This window comes from Ochotona curzoniae, unplaced genomic scaffold (genome assembly GCF_017591425.1).
Source record: "Ochotona curzoniae isolate NIBS_2020 unplaced genomic scaffold, NIBS_Ocur_1.0 contig_66, whole genome shotgun sequence".
NCBI classification, from domain to species: Eukaryota; Metazoa; Chordata; class Mammalia; order Lagomorpha; family Ochotonidae; genus Ochotona; species Ochotona curzoniae.
In genome coordinates, this window is record NW_024466512.1 from 25,275,470 (window position 1) to 25,296,087 (window position 20,618).

The 20,618-nt window shown below is 48.7% G+C and overlaps 1 protein-coding gene across 1 annotated transcript in view; it reads left to right on the forward strand.

Annotated features, from left to right (window-relative positions):
• The first annotated feature begins 788 nt into the window (after window positions 1–788).
• PIK3AP1 (phosphoinositide-3-kinase adaptor protein 1) overlaps window positions 789–20,618 on the forward strand; it is a 117,511-nt gene continuing 97,681 nt past the window's right edge. The window contains exons 1-2 of the mRNA XM_040992391.1: window positions 789–912; window positions 10,002–10,418. Of these exons, the coding sequence (XP_040848325.1) occupies window positions 900–912; window positions 10,002–10,418 (430 nt within the window). The 5' untranslated portion in view covers window positions 789–899. The remainder of the gene's footprint in view (window positions 913–10,001; window positions 10,419–20,618) is intronic.

A 20,618-nucleotide genomic window follows, 5' to 3' on the forward strand; every position in this document is an offset into this window, starting at 1 on the left:
TCTTCTGGATTCTGGGTTGTTGTGGACCCAAGGGCACATGCTATTCAAATCAACTACATGTGCCAGCAAGTGGGAGAAGACAAGAAGGTGAGAGGGGAGTGCAAGGATTAGGTGGGTGCTGTGGCTCTGGCTCAGGCCTGGTGGCTTGCTTGGTGGTGTTGGGGGCTCCAGTAATGGGCTGTCTCAAGGAAGCCGCACAGTAATGTGTAGAGGGCACTTTAGCCCTTACCCAGCATATAACAGCATGGCAAGGGCAGATGGTAATTAATGTTCACCGTCCATCAGGACAGATGCAAGGGATGATAGGAGGGCACTCAACGGCAGTGGTAGATACCCACAGACAGGTGCCCAACCTCCCCTCACTTCCCCTTTGCCTCTCCCCTTTCCTGCCAGGGCAGCGGCTCAGCTCAAGCCCCATGGGACAGGGAGGTGGTATGCGCATCTGTTGTTCACAGGCACCATCCCAACCCCTGGGTCGCAGAGTCTGGACAGCCGGCTCTCCATTCCCAATTCTAATCTACCTCTAGCTGCTGGCCCATTGGTTCAGGATTCATGAGGCGCGGGGGCGCACGTGGCGCCAAGCCCATGCCTATCCCCCGACGTCGAGTTGTTGTGGGGGCGGCATGGGGAACAGTACAGGTGCCCGATCGGATTGGCGTAGGGCTCTCACTTCCCCTCGCCAACGGGCGCGGGCGCAGGTGCCCAGGCCGAGCCCCGCGGGCGGGGCGGGGCGGGAGCCGTGGACACGCCCTCGCCGTCAGTACTCTCTGCCGGCCCTGGAGGAAGCTCCAGAGCTGCGGCCGGCGGGTCCTGCGCCAGTCCCGCGTTCAGGGACGCGCAGGACGCCGGCTCGGGGCAGCTGCACCCGACAAGGAGGGGATGCGACTGCGACCCGCGGCATGGCAGCCTCAGGTGAGCTGGCAGGGCGCAGCCCTCCCTGGCGCTTTCCCGCTCCCGCGCCCCGCTGGTCCCGGCCTCCCTGCCGCACGCGGGTCTCGGGTTCTTTCTGTTTTCTCAGTTCTCCGTAGCAAACTTCCCACCTCCACTTTCTCACGTCCCCCTTCCCAGCCCGTTGCAGCTTTCTCCTCAGCCCCTGCGGATCCCCACCTGACCTCCGTCTTGGCAGTCCATTCTTCTGCTCTGTCTCTGGCCCTCTGAGCCGCAGGTTCCTTCTCCCTGCTCCCGAGGCTCCGAGACTCAGTCCTAACAGAGAGCAGGAGACCGGAGTTGTGTTCCCGCCGGGTGAATGTTTCCCTGGGGGGGCTTCGCCGGGCCAACAGGGGGCGCGCAGACAGCCCTAGGTCGGAGGTGGAGCAGGACTTTCGTCCTCCACCCACCCCGAACTTTGTGGTTCTGGGTTTTGTAAACTGTTCCATTAGTTTGAAGCGAACTTGACAGCGTTTGGGCATTGGGGGAAAGGTGGAGGTCACTGTAAACATCTGCCGATGGAAGGTGTTGGGGTCGTTTCTGGCTGGTTTTGGATTCCCCTCTGGTTCATGGATGTGTTCACTAGGCAAGTCACCCGCCCAGCTCTAGCAGGAACCACATAATTAGAGTCCCCCAGCTGACGGCACTTATGACGCCCAGCAGGATCACAGGGCTCTTGTGCACCTGGTGTGGTCCCAGCGGAAAGCAGGGCTTACCTACCGTCTTGTGAAGGAAAGCAGGTGGGAAGAGTTGTCACGTGTGCAAATGGCTTGCTTGTTTCCCTAATGAGGTGCTAGCAGAGATAGGACCTCTTGGAAAATAACTTTTAAGTACCCAGGAAAAAGAATGGTGTCTGGAGCAGTGCTGGAGAGAAGAGTCTGCCCTGTCCTGCTCTGCAGAGACCTAGCCTGTTGGGGTGCTTTGGAAGCTGTAGTGGAGAAGGCCAGGGGCAATGGTTCTCCCCCAGAACTGTTCATTCTTTTGGAGGAGTCAGAAATTAACGCCAGCTTCCCGGCTCCCCAGCTCTCGAGCTCCAGTCTGGAAGTTAGAAGCTGTGTTGTAAACCAGGAGCTTGTGACCTTACTCCACACATGCCCTTGAAAGCTGAAGCAGAGTTACCGAGAGGGGACTGATTCATTCGGCAAATCTTGTAGTGGACATTTCCTGTTTCCAGGAGCTATCCTAGGACTGGGGTGGTCATTCAGTAAACAAGAGGGGTCAAAGCCATGCCCCCATTGAGCTTAGGGAGAAGGGCAAATGGCAATAGACCTACTAAGGAAAATCCTGGGTGTGCTATGTGCTATCGGAAATAGAGAGGGGTTAATATTTTAATGAAGTGGCCAGGTTAGCCCTCCTGGAGCAAGGACCATTTCATTCCGGACCCGGAAGGTGGGGAAGGGAGACCTGTTGGGGGCAGAGTGCTTCAGGCAATGGATGCACACAGTGTTTGAAGAGATGGGAGCATGGAACTCATGCTGTGGTTCAACAGATTAAGCTCTACCTTCAAGCACCAGCATCCCATATGGGTGCTTGTTCATGTCCCAGCTGTATCACTTCCAATCCAGCTCCCTACTTGTGACTTAGAAAGGCAGCAGATGATGGCCTAAGTCCTCGGGTACCTGCACCTGCATGGGAGACCCAGAAGTTTCTGGTTCCTGATTTCACATTGGCCATGCTCTGAGGGCTGATGATGCCATTTGGAGAGTAAACTAGCCAATAGAAGATCTTTCTCTGTCCCTCCTTTTCTTTGTACATCTGCTTTTCAAATAAAAATAGATATGTATATTAGAAAAAGGAGGGGGCAGGGAGCTGGATTGGAAGTAGAGTATCTGGCAAACAAACCAGTGCTCATATTGGTTGCAGGTGCTTGCAAGCAAAGGCGTGACCAGATGATGCATCTTGCCAGCCTCTCCTCCTCCTTTTTGTTAATGTGCATTATCTTTTTAATTTTCTTCTTAAATTTGAAAAGCAGAGAGGTGAAGAGAAAGAGAATGAAAAAGTTCCTATACTTTGGTTCACTCACTAGATGCCCAAATGGCCAGGGCTGAGGAAGGGCAAAGCTGGGCGTTAGTACCTCGATCCAGGTGTCTGATGTCAGTGCCAGGGATCCAGTGACTTGAATAATCACCCCTCACCTTCTGGGGTCTGCATCAGCAGGGAGCTGGAATTGGGAACAGAGGTGAGACTTGAACCCAGGCACTGCCATAGGGGATGCAGGTATCTTGGTCAATGTCTTAACCATTAGGCAAAACACGTGTGCCTCTTTTTTTTTTCTTTTAAGATTTATTTATTTATTTATTTATTTATTTATTTATTTATTTGGAAAGGCAAATATACAGAGAGGAGCAGAGACAGAAAGATCTTCCATCTGATGGTTCACTCCCCAAGTGACCGCAACGACTGGAGCTGAGCCAATCTGAAACCAGGAGCCAGGAGCTTCTTCCTGGTCTCCCACACAGGTGCAGGGTCCCAAGGCTTTGAGCTGTCCTTGACTGTTTTCCCAGGCCACAAGCAGGGAGCTGGATGGGAAGCAGGGCCATCAGGATCAAAACTGGTGCCCATATGGGATCCTGGCATTAAGGCGAGGACTTTAACCACTATGCTATCACGCTGGGCCCTCTTCTTCTTTTTCTTCTTCTCCTCCTTCTTCTTTTTGTTAAAGATTTATTTATTTTTATTGGAAAAGCAGACATACAGATAGTGAGGAGGAGAGACAGAGAGGGAGATCTTATATCTGATGATTCACTCCCCAAGTGATCATAACAGCCGGTACTGTGCTGATCTGAAGCCAGGAGTGAGGAGCCTCCTCCAGGTCTCCCACGCAGGTTCAGGATTCCAAAGGCTTCAGACTGTCCTCAACTGTCCTCCCAGGCCACAAGAAGGGAGCTGGATGGGAAGTGGGGCTGCTGGGATTAGAACCGGTGCCCACATGAGATCCTGGTGTGTTCAAGGCGAGGACCCTAGACACTAGACCACTGCGCCAGGCCCTTGCATCTTCTTTTTAAGGCAGCTTTGTTACAATGTAATTCACATGTCATACAGTCCATCCATTGAATAGACAGTGTGATGGTTTTAGGCATCTTCAGATAGGTGCAACTGATAGCATAGTCATCTTAGAACACTGTCAGCATAGCCAGAGCATTTCCATCATCTGCAACAGAGTTCTGTGTGCTTTAGTTGTTGTCTTCATTCTCCCCTCTTCCCCATCCCAAGTATGGCTTGGTCTCTGTGGAATTCCACACTCTGGTCTGTCAGCTGACTAGGGTTGTGCAGCACGTGGCCTTTGGAGACTGGTTCTCCCTCATCGTGATATTTTCAAGGGTCATCCAGGTGTAGCATGCGTCAATGCTTTATTCCTTCACAGCCTAATTTTCTGGCCTCCTAACATGCTCTTCCCCACAGGGAAAGCACTGGCCTTTTCTTCTCCTTTTAAGGGTTGTTTCATTTATTTGAAAGGCAGACCCTCACACAAACACAGAGTGAGAAAGAGAGGGAGGGAGGGAGAGATCTTCCATCTGCTGGTGTGCTTCCCGGATGGCTGCAATGGCAAGGACTGGGTCAGGCTAAGCCTCCCACATGGGTGGGAAGGGCCGGAAAACTTGTACCACTCTCTGCTGATTTCCCAGGTGGATTAACAAGGAACAGCATCAGAAGTGGAGCACCCAGGACTGCAATCATTGCTCCGAAATGAAGAGCTGATATCACAGAAGCTGAGCTTGCTGTACAGCAATACCAACTCATATTTTCTGAAGGATGTGTTTGCTTGTTGAAATCCAGAGAATCTAGGCTCTCCTTAAAAGATCCTTGGGTGACCAAATAAATTGAAATGCAATCAGCCTATCCCAGAATATTCTCTGGGTCATAAATTACATCTTGTGTGTTAACACTGCAAAGGAAGGGGAAAAAGAAGTCTTCGGTGGTTTTGGCTTTCCCAAGTGGCCAAGTCTGATGCTAGGGAGACCTAGGCTCTTATCCCCACGTCTCAGGCTCCAAGTGTTTGGAGAAAGCCAGCACACAGTGTGTTCTGTTCCCTCTCACCAAGGTCTCTGAGCTCAAGGTTCTGCTTGCATTCCTGGACTCACAGAACCAGAGGACCTGAGGGGACTTTGCCAGTTCTTGGAGCTCTTGGCTCCCAGTAGTCCTTGAGGCCTCAGTCCTCTTGCCAAGTTCCTGGAGCTGCACACTTTGGAGGCCAGGGAACCTCCTTCATTTCCTACCAGAAGTCTCTCTCTAGCCCAGTCACCTTCCCGTTCTGTATCCCTTGTCCAGTCTGGTGCTCACAACCACCCATAGGCTCTCAGGACAGATGAGCACACGGTGCCAGGCTCTGCAAGCCTGGGAAACATGCTGAGTAGTTTGAGCAGATCATTGGCACGTCCTGTCTGTCCTGTCTTCATGTAAATTCTGAGTCATCCGAAGGTGTCTCAGTCCTGGCATTTCTCATGCTTCTGTGATTCCCAGCAGCTGCTGCCAGCCAGCCAGCTCCTCCGCTGCTCTTCTCTCCCTGCCCTCCTTCTGTAGCCAAACAACTTTCTTAAACCCCTTCCTCATGTCAGTCTAGGGCTTATGGCTTATGGGCTTCTGATTGGCTCATGTATTTAGTTTCTGTCAATAAATAAACAAGCAAAGAAAAAAAGCGAGAAGTTAAGGGGTGCTGGTGGAGAATTGACATGTGGTTACAGGAAGGTAATTTCAGAAAGAAGGGGTGACTTCAGGCAAGGGAATTGCTGACAAGGCCCTGGGGGCCTGAACTGCTGCCTAGCTGTAACGTGGGCCTTCCACTTTCACCTTGGACTTGTGTACTCCTCTGCTTTCAGTTCCAGCACTGTAGGAGGAAGACAGACCCCCGCTCCCTTTGGCTTCCTCGACACCAAGGCAGCATTTGTGTGAGTCACAGCACTGACCAGGCGGGCTAGGATATTACCTAGACTGAGACCCCACCACTTCGTCCTCAGATACCTATGCTCATAGAGAATGGGACGAACACAGGAAGCCCAGGAAGGAGAGGTTTTAAATAGCTGTTCCCACATAGAAGGGATTAACTTCTTCAGCACCTTTTCTTTCTTTCTTTTCTTTTTTTTTTTTAAGATTTATTTATTTTTATTGGAAAGGCAGACATACAGAGAGGAGAAGAGACAGAGAGGAAGATTTTCCATCCGATGATTCACTCCCCAAGTGACCGCAATGACTGGAGCTGTGCCAATCCGAAGCCAGGATTCAGGAACTTCTTTCTGTGTCTCCCACACAAGTGCAGAGTCCCAAGACTTTGGGCCATCCTTGACTGCTTTTCCAAGGCCACAAGCAGGGAGCTGGATGGGAAGTAAAGCTGCCGGGATTAGACCCGCTGCCCATATGGGATCCTGGCACGTTCAAGGCGAGGACCTTAACCATTATGCTATCTCACCGAGCCCAGCACCTTTTCTTTCAGGTTTTTTTTTTTTTTTTTTTTTGTAAGACAAAAGTTCTGAATGTCGGTTGATTGAATTTTATCCACTTGAGAGAGAATCAGAGAGAGAGAGATGTTATATCTGGACTCCATCTGGGTCTCTCTCCTGGATGAGAGCACTTGCACCATCATCCACTGCCTCCTAGGAAGCAGGAAGGTAGAAGAGCAGCAGAGCACTCTAACAAGGGCTCCAGTGTGGGCTGCAGGCCTCTCAAGCTGCACCACAGTGCCTGCCCCTCAGCTCTAGGTTTATTTTTGGGCAGCTTGAGATTGCTATGTACTTGTAAACATCATAATAGAGTGCCACATCCACTTTTCTCATCATCTCCATCCTAGAGCAGTGTGGGATGTTTGTTGCAATTTGTGAGCTAATGCTGATTAATTGGTCTGCACTCTTGTTTCCTTAGTTTCTACAGGGTGTCTCTTCTCTTGCAGGATCCCATCCAGAACCAATGTGACAGCAATGTCTTTTAGACTGTCCTTTTCTCATTCCACTTCCATGTTACATTTAGTAACCCTGTCTCCTTAGTCTCTTCCTGGCTGTGGTAATGTCCTCTGTTTCAGGTGACAGCTTTGCAGAGTACTGGCCAGTTACTCTGAAGGCAGGGGATTAGTAGTATGGCGTTTTCCTTACCAGTGGATTGAAAGGGCAGGGGTTCAGACTCTCAGCATGACTTGTCGTGAGCACGTGTCCACAGTGGTCATTGGGCTGAGGCGGTATTGGCCAGGTGTCTCCTATGTAAAGTTACTGGTTCCTTTTCCCTCTTCACCCTGAGCTCTTGGTGAACTCAGCTTGCACAGCCCATGTGCATAAAGGGATTGGAATGCTTATGCAAAGAGGGATTTTTTTGAATTTATTTTTATTGCCAAGTCAAATATACAGAGAGGAGGAGAGAGAGAGAGAAAATCTTCCATCCGATGAGTCACACCCCAAGTGACTGCAATGGCTGGTGCTGTGCTGATCTGCAGCCAGGAGCCAGGAACCTCCTCCAGGTCTCCCACACAGATGCAGGGTCCAAAGTCCTTGAGCCATCCTCAACTGCTTTCCCAGGCCACAAGCAGGGAGCTAGATGGGAAGTGGAGCCTCTGGGATTAGAATCGGCGCCCATATGGGATCCTAGTGTGTTCAAGGCAAGGACTTTAGCTGCTAGGCCCCGCCGCCGGGCCCCACAAAGAGGGATTTGTGAAGCAAAAGCTCATTTCCTCATGGTTCTAGAGCTAGTCATCCTAAAAATGTTGGTTACCTTTTGGGTCACTACATCTTTGCTGTAAAACTGGAATGACGCTCAGGTCACTGGGGCTTCAGGGAGCATCCAACTGTTACTCTTCTGTCAGTGAATGCTCACAGACTGACATTGCCTTCTTACAGGCACAGCTTTTGTTCTGGAAAATCCTACTCCTTCCTCTTCTTACTTGTTGCCATCAGTTGTCAGACTCTGCGGAAACCATTACCTGTGGTTTCTTTATCACTAATGTGTGGGACCGTAGTCAGCCCTCATTTCTACCTACTTGTGCAAATTGCTGACATGATACTTGCTGGCGAATTAGTGTGTATGGAGAGGGAGTGGTGTCTGCCAGTTCTCGTTTAGGCTTTAGTGACTGTATTGCAGGTACAGTGTCACTAATGCCACATCCTTGGTAGTAGAACAGAATGTACAGGCCATGTGTCTCCTGACAGCTCGTACGCACACGTGCTCACTCAGCTCACTTCGGCAGGACGTTGCTCCCTTGGTTAAGCCAGACTTGTGCAGAGACAGAGATGAATCTGTCACGACTCTTCCACTGTGTATCTTGCAATGCAAGCTCCACACTTGTGGAACTTTGCTAATTTTATGCCTTCTCTAGTCCTGAAATTGTTTTTCCTCTGAGGTATAAAGAAGTGTTCACACCCTCCCTCCCAAGATCTGACTATTAAAAGAAGCCTGCAACACTGTACATTGGAGTTTTGACCTCAGTGTGCTTGAGCTTTGAGACAGGGCATTGTTCCTAACTGAGCGCTGTGGAGAGCCATGGACTGGGGCATCGCAAGAGGAGCTGCTGCTGTGCTGCCTCCAGCAGGCCTCTCATACTGCTTGTTTAAAAACTACACACTCTTGCTTTCAAAGGACTTATAAAAAATTATGCATTTAAAAGAGTTACAGAGAGGGAGTGGAGGGACACACACACACAGAGTGAGAGAGAGAGAGAGATTTTTCCATCTTCTACTCACTCCCCAAATGACCTCAATGGCAGGGACTAGGCCAGATGGAAGCCAGGAGCTTCATTCAAGTTGGCCATATGGATTCAGGGGCCCAAGCACTTAGGCTTTCTGTTCCTCTCCCAGGTGCCTTAGCAGGGAGCTGAATCAAATTTGGAGTTGTCAAGGACTTGTACTGGCACCCATGTGGGTTGCTGTAATTGTAGGCAGTGGCTTGACCTGCTGATTCCTTCAAAGGCCTTTTAAAGTCATCGTCTTAGTTCTATGAAAAAGTCTGTTGAGTTTTAAGTTAGTGCTGGATTAGGATCCGTCAAAGCAGAACTAAAAAAAAAATTTGAACTCAAATCTTTACTTTGGCTGTTGTTTACAACTTGATAAAATGCTGGGGAAAATCAGAACTCTATTAGGTTTATATTTTCTATTTTTTTTAATAGATTGATTTATTTTTGCTTGAAAGTCACATTATATAGAGAGAAGAGACACAGAGAGAGATTTTCCATTGTTTGATTCACTTCCCAGAGCTGGGCCATTCTGAAGCCAGAAGCTTCTTCCAGGTCCCCCACATGGATATAACGACCCAACACCTTGGAACATGCTCCGATGATTTCCCAGGCCATTAACAGGGAGCTGGATGGGAAGTGAAGAAGGTGGGGCTCGAACTCGCACTGCAGGGGGAAGCAGCCTACAGGGGTGGCTGCCACTGTGCCAGCCCCAATTTTCTCCTATTTTTTTTTTTTAAGATTTATTTACTTTTTTTTATTGGAAAGGCAGATATACAGAGAGGAGGAGAGACAGAGAGGAAGATCCTATTTTCTTTTTAACATTTTGAATATTGTGGTGTAAGGGAGAGGAAAGGAGATTTCACCAGCGCTTGCTGTCTCTGGATCTAGCTGCGCTTTGGATCCGACTCAGTGAAGCTGGCACAGGGTGAAGTCTTGGCTTTTCACAGTATGATGACTGTCCCTGCCTGAGTGAAGGGGATGCCTTGACAGGACAGTCGGACACTGGGAAAGTCCTTCCCCTATCACATAGCCGGAAAAGCTGCCTTCTACCAACTCTGATCATAGGAAAATCTGACTTGTTACTCTCAGGATTCTTGCCACAATTTCTGAAGGGAGGTACCATGCCGTGAAGGTGCCGGATGGGGAACATGGGATACAGTACCCACCTTGGCTATACGGCCAATGAGCTAAGTGTGAATTTGGGTGAGTCCTGTGTTCTGCCCAGCTGAATGTCTTTCATCAGCTGCAGGGGGAGAGAGTACCAGGCAGAAGCAGTAGCTTACACAAGGATGTGAAGCAGTACCATGTATTTAGGCAAAGAGGTCACACATGTGCAATGCAGGTAGACTGCCTTCTCCCTGCCTGGATGGTGAGGAACCTTCTGGGTGAAGCAGATGTGGTAACACACCTCCATGCCTCTCTTTTCCAGGGATGCCAGGAGGGTGTGACATCCTCATCGTCTACAGTCCAGATGCCGGGGAGTGGTGCCAGTACCTCCAGGAGCTCTTCCTGTCCAGCCGGCAGATCCGTCGGCAGAAGATGCTAACACACAGGCTTGCCCCTGAAACATGCTTCTCAGCAGAGGACCTGAGTCTCTTCCTGGGCGCCCGCTGCATCGTGGTGCTGTTATCTGCTGAACTGGTAATGCAGCTGCGGCGGCCGGCGCTGCAACCACCGCTACAGAGGGCCTTCCAGCCTGCACACCGCGTGGTGAGGCTACTCTGTGGGGTGCAAGACAGCCCAGAGTTTCTGAACTACTTTCCAGACTGGGCCCTCTGGCAGGAGCTCACCTGCGATGACGAGCCTGAGACCTACGTGGCAGCTGTGACGAAGGCCCTTTCTGAAGGTGAGTCACTCTTCTGCAGCCAAGACTGGCGAAACCCCAGGAGAAGCCACTGCTCAGGCACCAGGCAGGTCTCCTGGGAGCTCCAGTCAGTCATGCTACAGGATAAGCAGGGGTTGAATGCTCTTGTGGTTCAGTGTGGCGCCTGCGGGTATACTGCTGAATAGGGTAGGGACTGAACAGGTCACTTGGACTGAAGGCGAAAAAAACAACACTGGTCCTTGTATTGTGTGCCTGGGTAAATGCTTCTTTTTCGAATTGTCTGTGCCTTGGAAGATGCAGGATGTGGGTTCCAGCCTACAGGGCAGTGAGGAGGCTGAGGCTCTGCCTGCTGGCTGTGTGAGGAATGTGGTGGCCTACACTCCTGTCTGCAAGAGACACTTTGGTTTTGGTAGAGAAGGTGTGACTCTTGGATAACACGTTTATTGAGAAACAACCCTTCTCTCCATTTCCTGTCAGCCTAGTTCCTGTCTGCTGTTTTGTTTCTCGTTTTAAAGTAGGAGAATTCTAGCCCTCTCTGCCAGGATTGATGACGTCTGGGCCCCCGGAAGTGTGACATGCCATCTGAACAAGAGCACCGGAAGACGCGCTCTGGGATCCATGCGTGTCACAGCTCTTCTTCCTCTTTTGGTTTTCTATTTTTGCCTTCCTGTGGGCTGTGAGTGGGCTGTCCTTTACCTTCTGCTCTCTTGCCTTGGGAGGACTTTCATAACCCTAACAGTGGCAGGGACGCCTAGAAAGGGGACCTGAGGTTGCTAGCTGTACCTCAGGGATCCCTGGAGAGGCGGGCCTCTGGTTTGACTCAGCCATTCTGCCCTGTCTTATCAACAGAAGTTGGAGTTTGCCGAGTCTTAGGGACCTTAAAAAGATGACATAGCTTCTCTCCATGGGACAGGCTGCTCCGACCAATAAATAGGAGCAGTTCTCAGCATGCAAATATTCCTGCTTCTTGTGTAAGACCAGTGACTGATGCTACTGTGAGGATGTCTCACATGAGATGCCCGGGGCACAGATGAATGCATATTCTAAGTCTGCTCATTCTCTGTCAGGATAATAGGACAGACACGTGATTCCTATTAACGTGACTGTATTTCATGGGTTGGAGGGTGTTGTGATTGTCGAACTACAAAGAACCTAGGCACCGTTGGCTGTACTGACCAGCTCGTCACTTCACTGGTGTCCTGGGATCCCCTCTGCAGGCTGCTGTGACCCACCTGCCAGCTGTACAGAGCACTTTTGTCACCATCCTGGCATCTCATGCCCTACACATGTGCCAGCAGAATTGTTCCTTCAAATATTGTGGTAATGTTATTTTAAAAAAGTGGATGGTGAGAAGGATTTTTCTGATATTATTGGGATGCCTCCAGTGACTTGATGCCTGGATAAACTGCTCTTTTCTAATGTTTTAGTTTTTTAAAGCTGCTGGCTCAGTAGACTGTGAACATTGGGCGTGAGTCTGAGAGAATGAAAGATCCGCCAGTGTTCTGTTCTCATCAGAGATGGTTCTTATGGGAGCTTAAAAATAAGCTGCCTAGTGGGAAGCATTGGAGGGGCATGGTCAATGGCGTAGAGGCAGTAGGAATTACAGGAGAGACAGGAAGAGGAGGGAAAGTTTTTAGCTCTAGTGAATTTTCTTGTCTGGTATTAAGCTGGTGAATTTTGGGATTCAAGGCATCTGTACAGAACAGTGTGGACTTGTTTTTAGGGTACCTGTATTTCCTGGGTCAGTCTAGTGTATGTGTCATATTCCTGATTTTTATCCTGGGCAAGTTCTCTTAACAAACTCAACATGGTAAGCTTGGCAGCTCAGGATAAGGAGCACTAAATGGGGAGGAGCACTCCGGCACTTGGCTCTACCAGGGACTGTGTGCTCAATCCTAGTACTATCACTTGGCCTCCTTGACTTCCTGAGGCCTTGACTTGGCTTCTCCAGAAGAGGCACACTAGATCTGATTTAGGACACTTCTCAGGGCGAGTGCCTGATGACACATGTAGGCCAGAAAGCCTTGGCTGTGTTCCGAGGGCCACAGTTCTGCTCTGGTTCCTATTGGCTTTGGTTATAGGAGTCTCGGGGCTAGAACAGAGGTGAAGGACAAGGCTGTCACTAGCCACGTTCTGAGTCATGTCCTTAGTTACCATCTCTACAACTTGCAACAGCTTAATCTTTACCTTTAGTCTCCTCTTGTTCATGTGAGGTTTTGCCAAGATACTCAAGACAATAAACATTTCCTGTACTCTTCTACCACAGGTTGGTCCAATTCTTAAGAAACTTTAACACCTGAAATCCACTTCTTTGACTTGCTGTGATTAAAAAGAAATAGATTTCAAGAGGAAATGTGATAGAAAGCCGATGAGGATGGAGTAATGGTAGGGATGAGCATGGTGCTGGTGCAGATTGGAACTCCATTGTAAGCTGTAAGGAAGTGGATTCTGGAAGTACTTTGTAATCATTGGAGTGATGTGAAGGTGACATGACAGCCTTGGAAGTGTGGTGAAGGGGTCAGCTTCCAGAGATGTGATTGCAGCCTGTAACCACACAGCCTTTTGATGACAGAATTCTTCCATGAAGTTCCTCCTACAGGAATGTATCAGTTCTGAGTTCAGTTTTCCTCTTTCACCAGGATTTTCTGGGGGTCAGGAGTCCTAACTTGTGATTGTGAAATCTTGATCATGTTCTTTCAGTTACTCTGGAAGTAAATAGCAAGAAGACCCCAATCCATCATCTCTGTAACTCTTTAGAATGGTAACTCTCTGGGGACACTTCCACGGTGCGGTGTGTAAAGCTGTCTCCTGTGATACTGGCATTTCCTGCACACACCAATTTTAGTCTCAGCTGCTCCACTTCCAATCCAGCTCCCTACTGATTTAGCTGAGAAATATGGTTCAAGTGCTTGGGACCCTCTTAACTCTGTGTAATGTGTGTGTGTGTGTGAGAGAGAGACACACAGAGAGAGAGAATTCTTCTATCCACTGTTACTCTCACCAAAATGGCCACAATGGCTAGGGCTGGTCCAGGCTAAAGCCAGGAGCTTGGACCTCCATCTGGGTCTGTACATGGTCAGACCTCCATCTGGGTCTCTTGGGTCCCAAGAACTTGAATCATCTTGTCAGCCTACAAAGTGGTGAGCTGGGTTGAAAGTAGAGCAGCTGAAACTGGAACTGTGCTCTGATGAGGGATGCTGGAACTACAGGTGACAGCTTAAGTTGATGCACCATAATGTTAGCCCCTGGCACCCATTTTTTTAAAAAGAGCTACTTTAAAAAAAGATTTATTCATTTCTTTTTAAAAAAGATTTATTTATTTTTATTGCAAAGTCAGATATATACAGAGAGGAGGAGAGACAGGGAAGAAGAGCTTCCGTATGGTGATTCACTCCCCAAGTGGCCACAACAACCAGTGCTGTGCCCATCTGAAGCCAGGAGCCAGGAGCCTCCTCCAGGTCGCTCACACAGGTACAAGACCCCAAGGCTTTGGGCCGTCCTCAACTGCTTTCCCAGGCTACAAACAGGGAGCTGCATGGGAAGTGGGGCTGCTGGGATTAGAACTGGCACGCATATGGGATCCTGGCACATTAAAGGCAAGGACTTTAGTCACTAGACCACCGCGCCAGGTCCGATTTATTCATTTCAAAGGCAGAGTTACAGAGAGAGACAAAGAGAAGGAGATGCAGAGGGATATGTTCCATCTGCTGATTTTCCATCTGGACCAGGCTGAGGCTGGGTCTCCCACATGGGTCTCAGGGCCTGAGGACTTGGGCCATCCTCTGTTGTTTTAGAAGCTATTAGCAGGGAACTGGATTAGCTGTTTGCTGGGAGATGAACAGGAGTCTTACAGGCTGCCAGCAGGGCAGGTGATGGCTTTACCTACTATTCCACAGTATCAGTCCCTAAAAAGAGCTAATTAATGAGATGTTCCTGAGTCCTCACCCTCTTTTTAAAACATTTGTTATTTTTATTAGAAAGGCAGATATACAGGAAGAAGGAGTGACAGAAAGATCTTCCGTCTGATGGTTCACTTCCCAAGTTGCCATTACGGCCAGAGCTGAGCCAATTTGAAGCTAGGAGTATCTTCTGGGTCTCCCACGTGGGTGCAGCATTCCAAGGTTTTGGGCCATCTTCTATCACCTTTTCAGGCCACAAGCAGAGAGCTAGATGGGAAGTAGAGTAACCAGGACACAAACCAGCACCTGTATGAGATCCCGGTGCATGCGAGGCAAGGATTAAATACTGAGCCAGGCCCTGCTGAGCCCTCCCCCTCTTTTAGAAAGATTTATTTATTTTTATTGCAAAGTCAGATTTACAGAGAAAAGGAGAGATAAAGATCTTCCATCCACTGGTTCACTCCCCAAGTGGCTGCAGCAGCAGTTGCTTTTAAAATGTACGTTTAATTTGAGACTATTTAACACCTAAGAGGTCAGTGCAGTGGTATTTTAGGCAAATCTTCCACCTGTGGTACCAACATTCTAAATGGGCACTAGTTCTAGTCCCAGTTGCTTCACTTCCGATTCAGCTCCCCGTTCAAGGCCTGGAAAAGCAGTCGAGGACGGCCCAAAGCCTTGGAACCCTGCACCTAGATGGGATACCCGAGAGAAGCTTCAGGTTCCCAGGATCAGAGTAGCCCAGCTCTGCTGTTGTAACCATTTAGGGAGTGACCCAGTAGATGAAAGATCTGTCTTTCCCTATCTCTTTCTCTCTCTAATTCTTTCAAGTAAAATAAATAAATATATTTTTAAAAATTTTAAAGTAAAGCTTTAAGATTAAAAACTTTCAGAATAGAACTTGAAGTAGAGCCAGGGAGGTATTTTACGCCCCAAACGTAGATGAAAGGTAGTTACAGGTAGTCAGCGCACTTTTCTTTCCCTGCTGCCTTATCTGAACAAGTGCTTCTCAAAAGGTGGTGTGCTTGAAACGACCTGCCAGTATGCATATTCTGGCGTGGTTGGTGTGGTGGGCTCACGTTTCTGCATATCTGCAAGGCAGGGTCTGAGCTAGCCATCCCTGGTCAGGGTGCCAGCGTGTGCCTCTGATAGGAACCCAGATGATTTTCTCAAGTCTTCCACTCTTCTGGAATTGGAGGCAGCATCCCCTCAGGGCAGTGCCTGGATTCTGATCCACCAGCGGCACTTGATGCCTTTGCTGCACTATACTTGAGTCCCCACCAGAGTCTGTGTGCACAATCAGTGGGTTCATGATGGTGGGTTTTAATGTCAGTTTCCCAGAGGTTGCGGATCCTGTTGTTGGGGTGGGGAGCCTATTGCAATCACGGTTCTCACTTTTCCCTTCAGGGGTCATTTGATCATGAGCGCTCTTGCCCTGCATGTGGCATCAGAAGTTGAATTTCAGTCTCTATCCCCCTCTCCACATGTATCAGTCACCTGGGATGTTTGAGCTCAGTCTTCAGTGTTAGGAGCAACCAGCTTGCTTCCCAGGTTCTTTGCATACCCCTGGCCTTGGAGACAGTAGTTTGGAAGGTTCCTTGCTTCCCTCTTCATTGTATCATTTGATGTTTCCTAGAAGATGGCCAATTCTCCACAGCCTGCTCACTGATTGACTAACTCCACGATGTCTTCAAGGGATATTTACCAGTGCAAGGGAGACTGTACTATTGTTCTGAAATATTTGGACTTGTTGCTTGATTATTTTAAAATAAGGAAGTGAGAAAGCTTTGGTACAGCACAGAAATTATTTCCTCTTTTTATTGGAGCTCTATGCTTTGCTGCCAATCTCACTGAAATACAAAAATAGATTGTTAGACTGTGTGTGAAAGGACACGGTGGGTGATCCTGAGCTTTATTGCAGAAGTTCCCATCCACGTTTGTGTGTTCAGGAGGGACATGCATGTCTAGCACCTCCCCAGCCAGACCCCCAATCGTTTGTAATCCAGGGGAGATGATGTCTGCATCTCTCTGTGGGGTCTTCCCCGTCTGCCCTGTGCCTCCCAGCCCCTTTGTGTTTTGTAGGCTCTGATGCTAATACAATTGACAATATGATTCACCTTTGGTTCCCAGTGGAATCCTTGAAAGGGTTCTGTTCATAGTTGGCCACCTGTCATTGATATTAGTGTTTAATATAAAGTGGGAGCTTAAAAAAATAAAGATATCTAAAAATGCTATCAACCAGTCAGACAGATTCCAGAATCTTTTTTGGCAGTAACAAATCAAGTAACGACTTTCTGTTTGTCCACTTTTATTGAGATATAATTGACAAATAAACATGAAATGCATTCAGAGTGTCCAAAGGGATAATCTGTTGCACGTATACATTATGAAATAATGATCACACTCCCTTACCACATGTAGTTCCTGATTTTTGTGTGTCTGTATGTAGGGGGATGGGAGAGTGAGGACACTTAATGTCTACTCTTAATGAATTTCATGTAAACAGTGCGATAATTTTATAGTTATTTATCTGCTTTCATTTTCTTTGAGGGACAGAGAGAGATAGACATAGCTGTTTCACCATGTAAATGTGCATGACACCCAGAGTGGGACGTGGCAAAGTCATGAGCCTGGAGAATTCAATGCAGGTCTACCGAGTGGTACTTGAACCATTGCATGCAGCTTTCAAGAATATGCATTAGCAGGAAACTGATTAGAAGTGGAGGAGCTGGGCCCGGTACAGTGGCCTAGCAGCTGGGCCCTCGCCTTGAACATGCCTAGGATCCCATGTGGACACCAGTTCTGATCCCGGCAGCCTTGCTTTCCATCCGGTTCCTTGCTTGTGGCCTGGGAAAGCAGTTGAGGATGGCCCCAAACCTTGAGATCCTGAACCTGAGTGGGAGACCCAGAGGAGGCTCCTGGCTCCTGGCTTCAGATTGGCACAGCTCTAGCTATTGCAGCCACTTGGGAAGTGAGCCATCGGATGGAGGATCCTCCTCTCTGTCTCTCCTCTGTCTGTATGTCTGCCTTTCCACTAAAAGTAAGCAAATCTTTCAAAAAAAAAAAAAAGAAAAGAAAAGAAGTGGAGGAGCTAGGGAATTGGGTTGCAGGTGGCCCAAGTGGCATCTTAAGTACTGTGCCACGTGCTTGTTCCCCATGAACAGGGAGCAAGAGTATTTGTAACTGTGTTCCCATGCTGTTGATCAGATTTCTAGAACTTACGTTAGAAGTGAAAATTTGGGCTGGTACAATGGCTCAACTAGCTAATCCTCCACCTTTAAGTGCCACTTCCCAAATGGGTGCTCATTCGTGTCCTGACTCCGAGCTGCTTCATTCCCCATCCAGCTCTCTGCTTGTGATCTGGGAACGCAGCAGAGGACAGCCCAAGTCCTTGGGATCCTGCGCCCATGGGGAAGACCTGAAAGAAACTCCTGGCGCCTGGCTTCAGATTGCTTCAGTTCTGGCTGTTGCAGCCATTTAGGGAGTGAACCAGCTGATGGAAAATATTTCTGTTTTTCCTTCTCTCTATAAATTTGCCTTCCCAATGAAAATTTAAAAAGAAAAGAAAAAAAAGAAGTGAAAATTTGAACCCTTTGACAGCTCCCCAGTCTGCTTCCCTCTCTGCCCCCTAGCCAGTCTGTTCTCTGTTTCCTGTGCTTCTTGAAGTTTTACATGCTTAGATTCCACCTGTGAGGTCAGATAGTGTGTGTTGTCAGCATCGGGGTTGCTTCCTTGAGTATGATGTGCCCTAGGTTGGTCTGTGCTGACCCACAGGACAGTGTAGCTTTTTAACAGCCAGAGATAATGCTTAGTAGCATGCCTGCCCTCTCCACCTTCTCCCCACAACCTAATCTGTTGCTTTCCTCACTGCAGTCTTTGTTGTGGTTTACTTTTCTCTTCTCTTCTCTTTTCCAGTCCATCATTTATATTTATAATGTTTCTTGCAAAGATACTTATTGGAGAATTGTCTTACTCCCTCTCCACCTTATAGAAAAGCTAAATAAAAAAAGTATTGCTTTTTGTGACAGCTACTACATGTCATGCAATGAAGCATTATGTGTGTTTATTGTCCCACAACCCTGCTCTTCCTGCTGGTTTAGGGAAGAGAAATCCCACTTTTGGAGAGACTGCCTGCCTGCGTAAAGATTGTGCAGCTTAGTTTGGGTCCTCAGGACTTTGGATTCTAGAATGCTTTCTCTGTAATTGCTATTCCTTTGTCTTGCTCACTTCCATCCTCTTCCGTACTGAGACAAGGAGCAAAAACTTAAGGGAGAAAAGGACTAGTATCAAGAAGTTTTCCTGAGCCCTTCAGATCACAGGTTCCCAAGCCCTACTGGCTAGGTGTTGGCACGGGTGCTGCACTTTGAAACGTGGATGCTTGGCCTCCACTTTGGACCTCCTGAATGGGAATCCCTGTGGGTCGCTCCTGGGAGTATGCATTTCACAGAGCCACCCCAGCTGGTGCTGCACAGCCCTACTTGGGCTCTGCTGTGTGCTTGTAGTCTTAGGTTTGCAGGATCAGAGCAGCTAGCAGCAGCTCAGGCCCCGAGGGCTATTTCAGGCAGTCACGGAGCAGTGGTCCCAGGGACTCAGAGTTTGGCCTGGGTGCGTCACAGGCAGCAGCCCTGAGAGAGCGGAAGGGACTCAGAGCCTCTCAGCAAAGGGGAAGTTTGCATTCTGTGCTCTGCTCCGAGTGGTGGCCTCGTGGATGGTAAGTCACCAGCAACTCTGGGCCTGCTGGGCTGCCTTGCAGAGACAGAGGGGGAGAGTCCAGCCTGGGACACTTGAGGTTGACCAATTGGGTTCTGCTGTCCTCCTGCCTGGGCTGTGGTCACTGAGTTCTCTCTCTTTCTCTCTCTCTGCTGCAGTGGAGTCCACTCCACCCCCAACATCTTGCAGATTCTCCCTCGGTGGGGTACTCTTTTTCCATTCTCCTTTTGGAAAGAAGCAGCCCAGCTGCAATGGTGAAATCCTTCTAGGGTCACCAAAAAGCTGTGGCCTGTCTGAGAATCCTTTGGATCCCCAATCACTCTGGAGAGCCAGGGCCTGTTAAATTGTTCAACTACCTGCCATCTATGCCTGGAACATTCCATAGGGCTGATACCAATTTTGTGCCCCCAGAACTTTTCTCCTGAGGCCTCACAGTCCACCAGGATTACAGGTTTCCCACACTGTGAGCTCCAGGCAAGGGTAGTGAACTTGGCCACCCTGCTGCTTCATCAGCCACAGTGTGATGGCTCTTGCTCCCCATTCATGGGAGACTTTCCATGGTGCCTCAGAGAAAGGATCCGCAAGGTTCTTGTCAGCTGAGCTCAGGAAGCTACTATAGAGAGGGACTTATGTGTGGTGAAGTTCCCCCGGATGAGACCCTGTTTGCACCTGCCTTTGTCTAGAGCTCCTAGCTGTGCTGGCACTGAAACATCAGATGTAGGAATCTTAGCAGTTAACTTCTCCGCTTGTGGTTTGAATCCATTTTGCGTCTTGCCTCTTAGGACCATTACTAACAAAAACAATGAGAATTCAGGATGGTCCTGATATCTGTTTTATCCACTCAGAGCTCTCTTGTGGCCCTCATTTCATTTGGCTTGTAGTTTCTCTGTAAGGAAGATATTAATGCTATCTTTATTTTGCTGGTTTTGTTTGAGAGAGAAAGAGAGAGAGAATGTTTCCACCAAAAATTCATTCCTCTAATGTCCACAACAGCTGAGGCAAGGTTGGAGCCAAAGCTGGGAACCAGGAACTGAATCTCGGTCTCCCACAGGGGTTGCAAAATCTGTGTTGGCAGGGAATTGGAGTCAACTGAAAATCAAACTCTAGTACTCCAGTGCAGGAAAGTAGGCATCTTAAGGCTCACTCCCTTTATCTCCATTTTAAAGATGACAAAAAAACAAGGGCCAGGCAGGTTTGATGACTTGCCCTGGGCCACACAGATGCTTTTCTTTCAGAGGTTAGGGTCGGAGTAAGGGCTCTCCTGTCCTATAGTCCAAGCCTAATATTGCTTTATCTGTATCCAGAACCAAGCTTCTGTTTGGGCATCTCTTGTTCTCAAGGCCCTGCACTGGCTGCCGGGGCAGAGTAGGGAAAGGTAGATGTAGTCACTACTTTGGTGGTGTCTTTTTGAACGTGTATTTCCCAAGAAATATATAATGTGAGCCACATGCAGAAGAGAGAGTGAGAGAGATCTTCCATCTGCTGGTTCACTCTCCAAAGAGCCATAACCGCCAGAGCTGAGCTAGTTTGAAGCCAGGAGTCAGGAGCTTCCTCTGGGTCTCCCATGTGGGGATAGGAACCCAAGACTCTGGGCTACCTTTTGATGCTTTCCCAG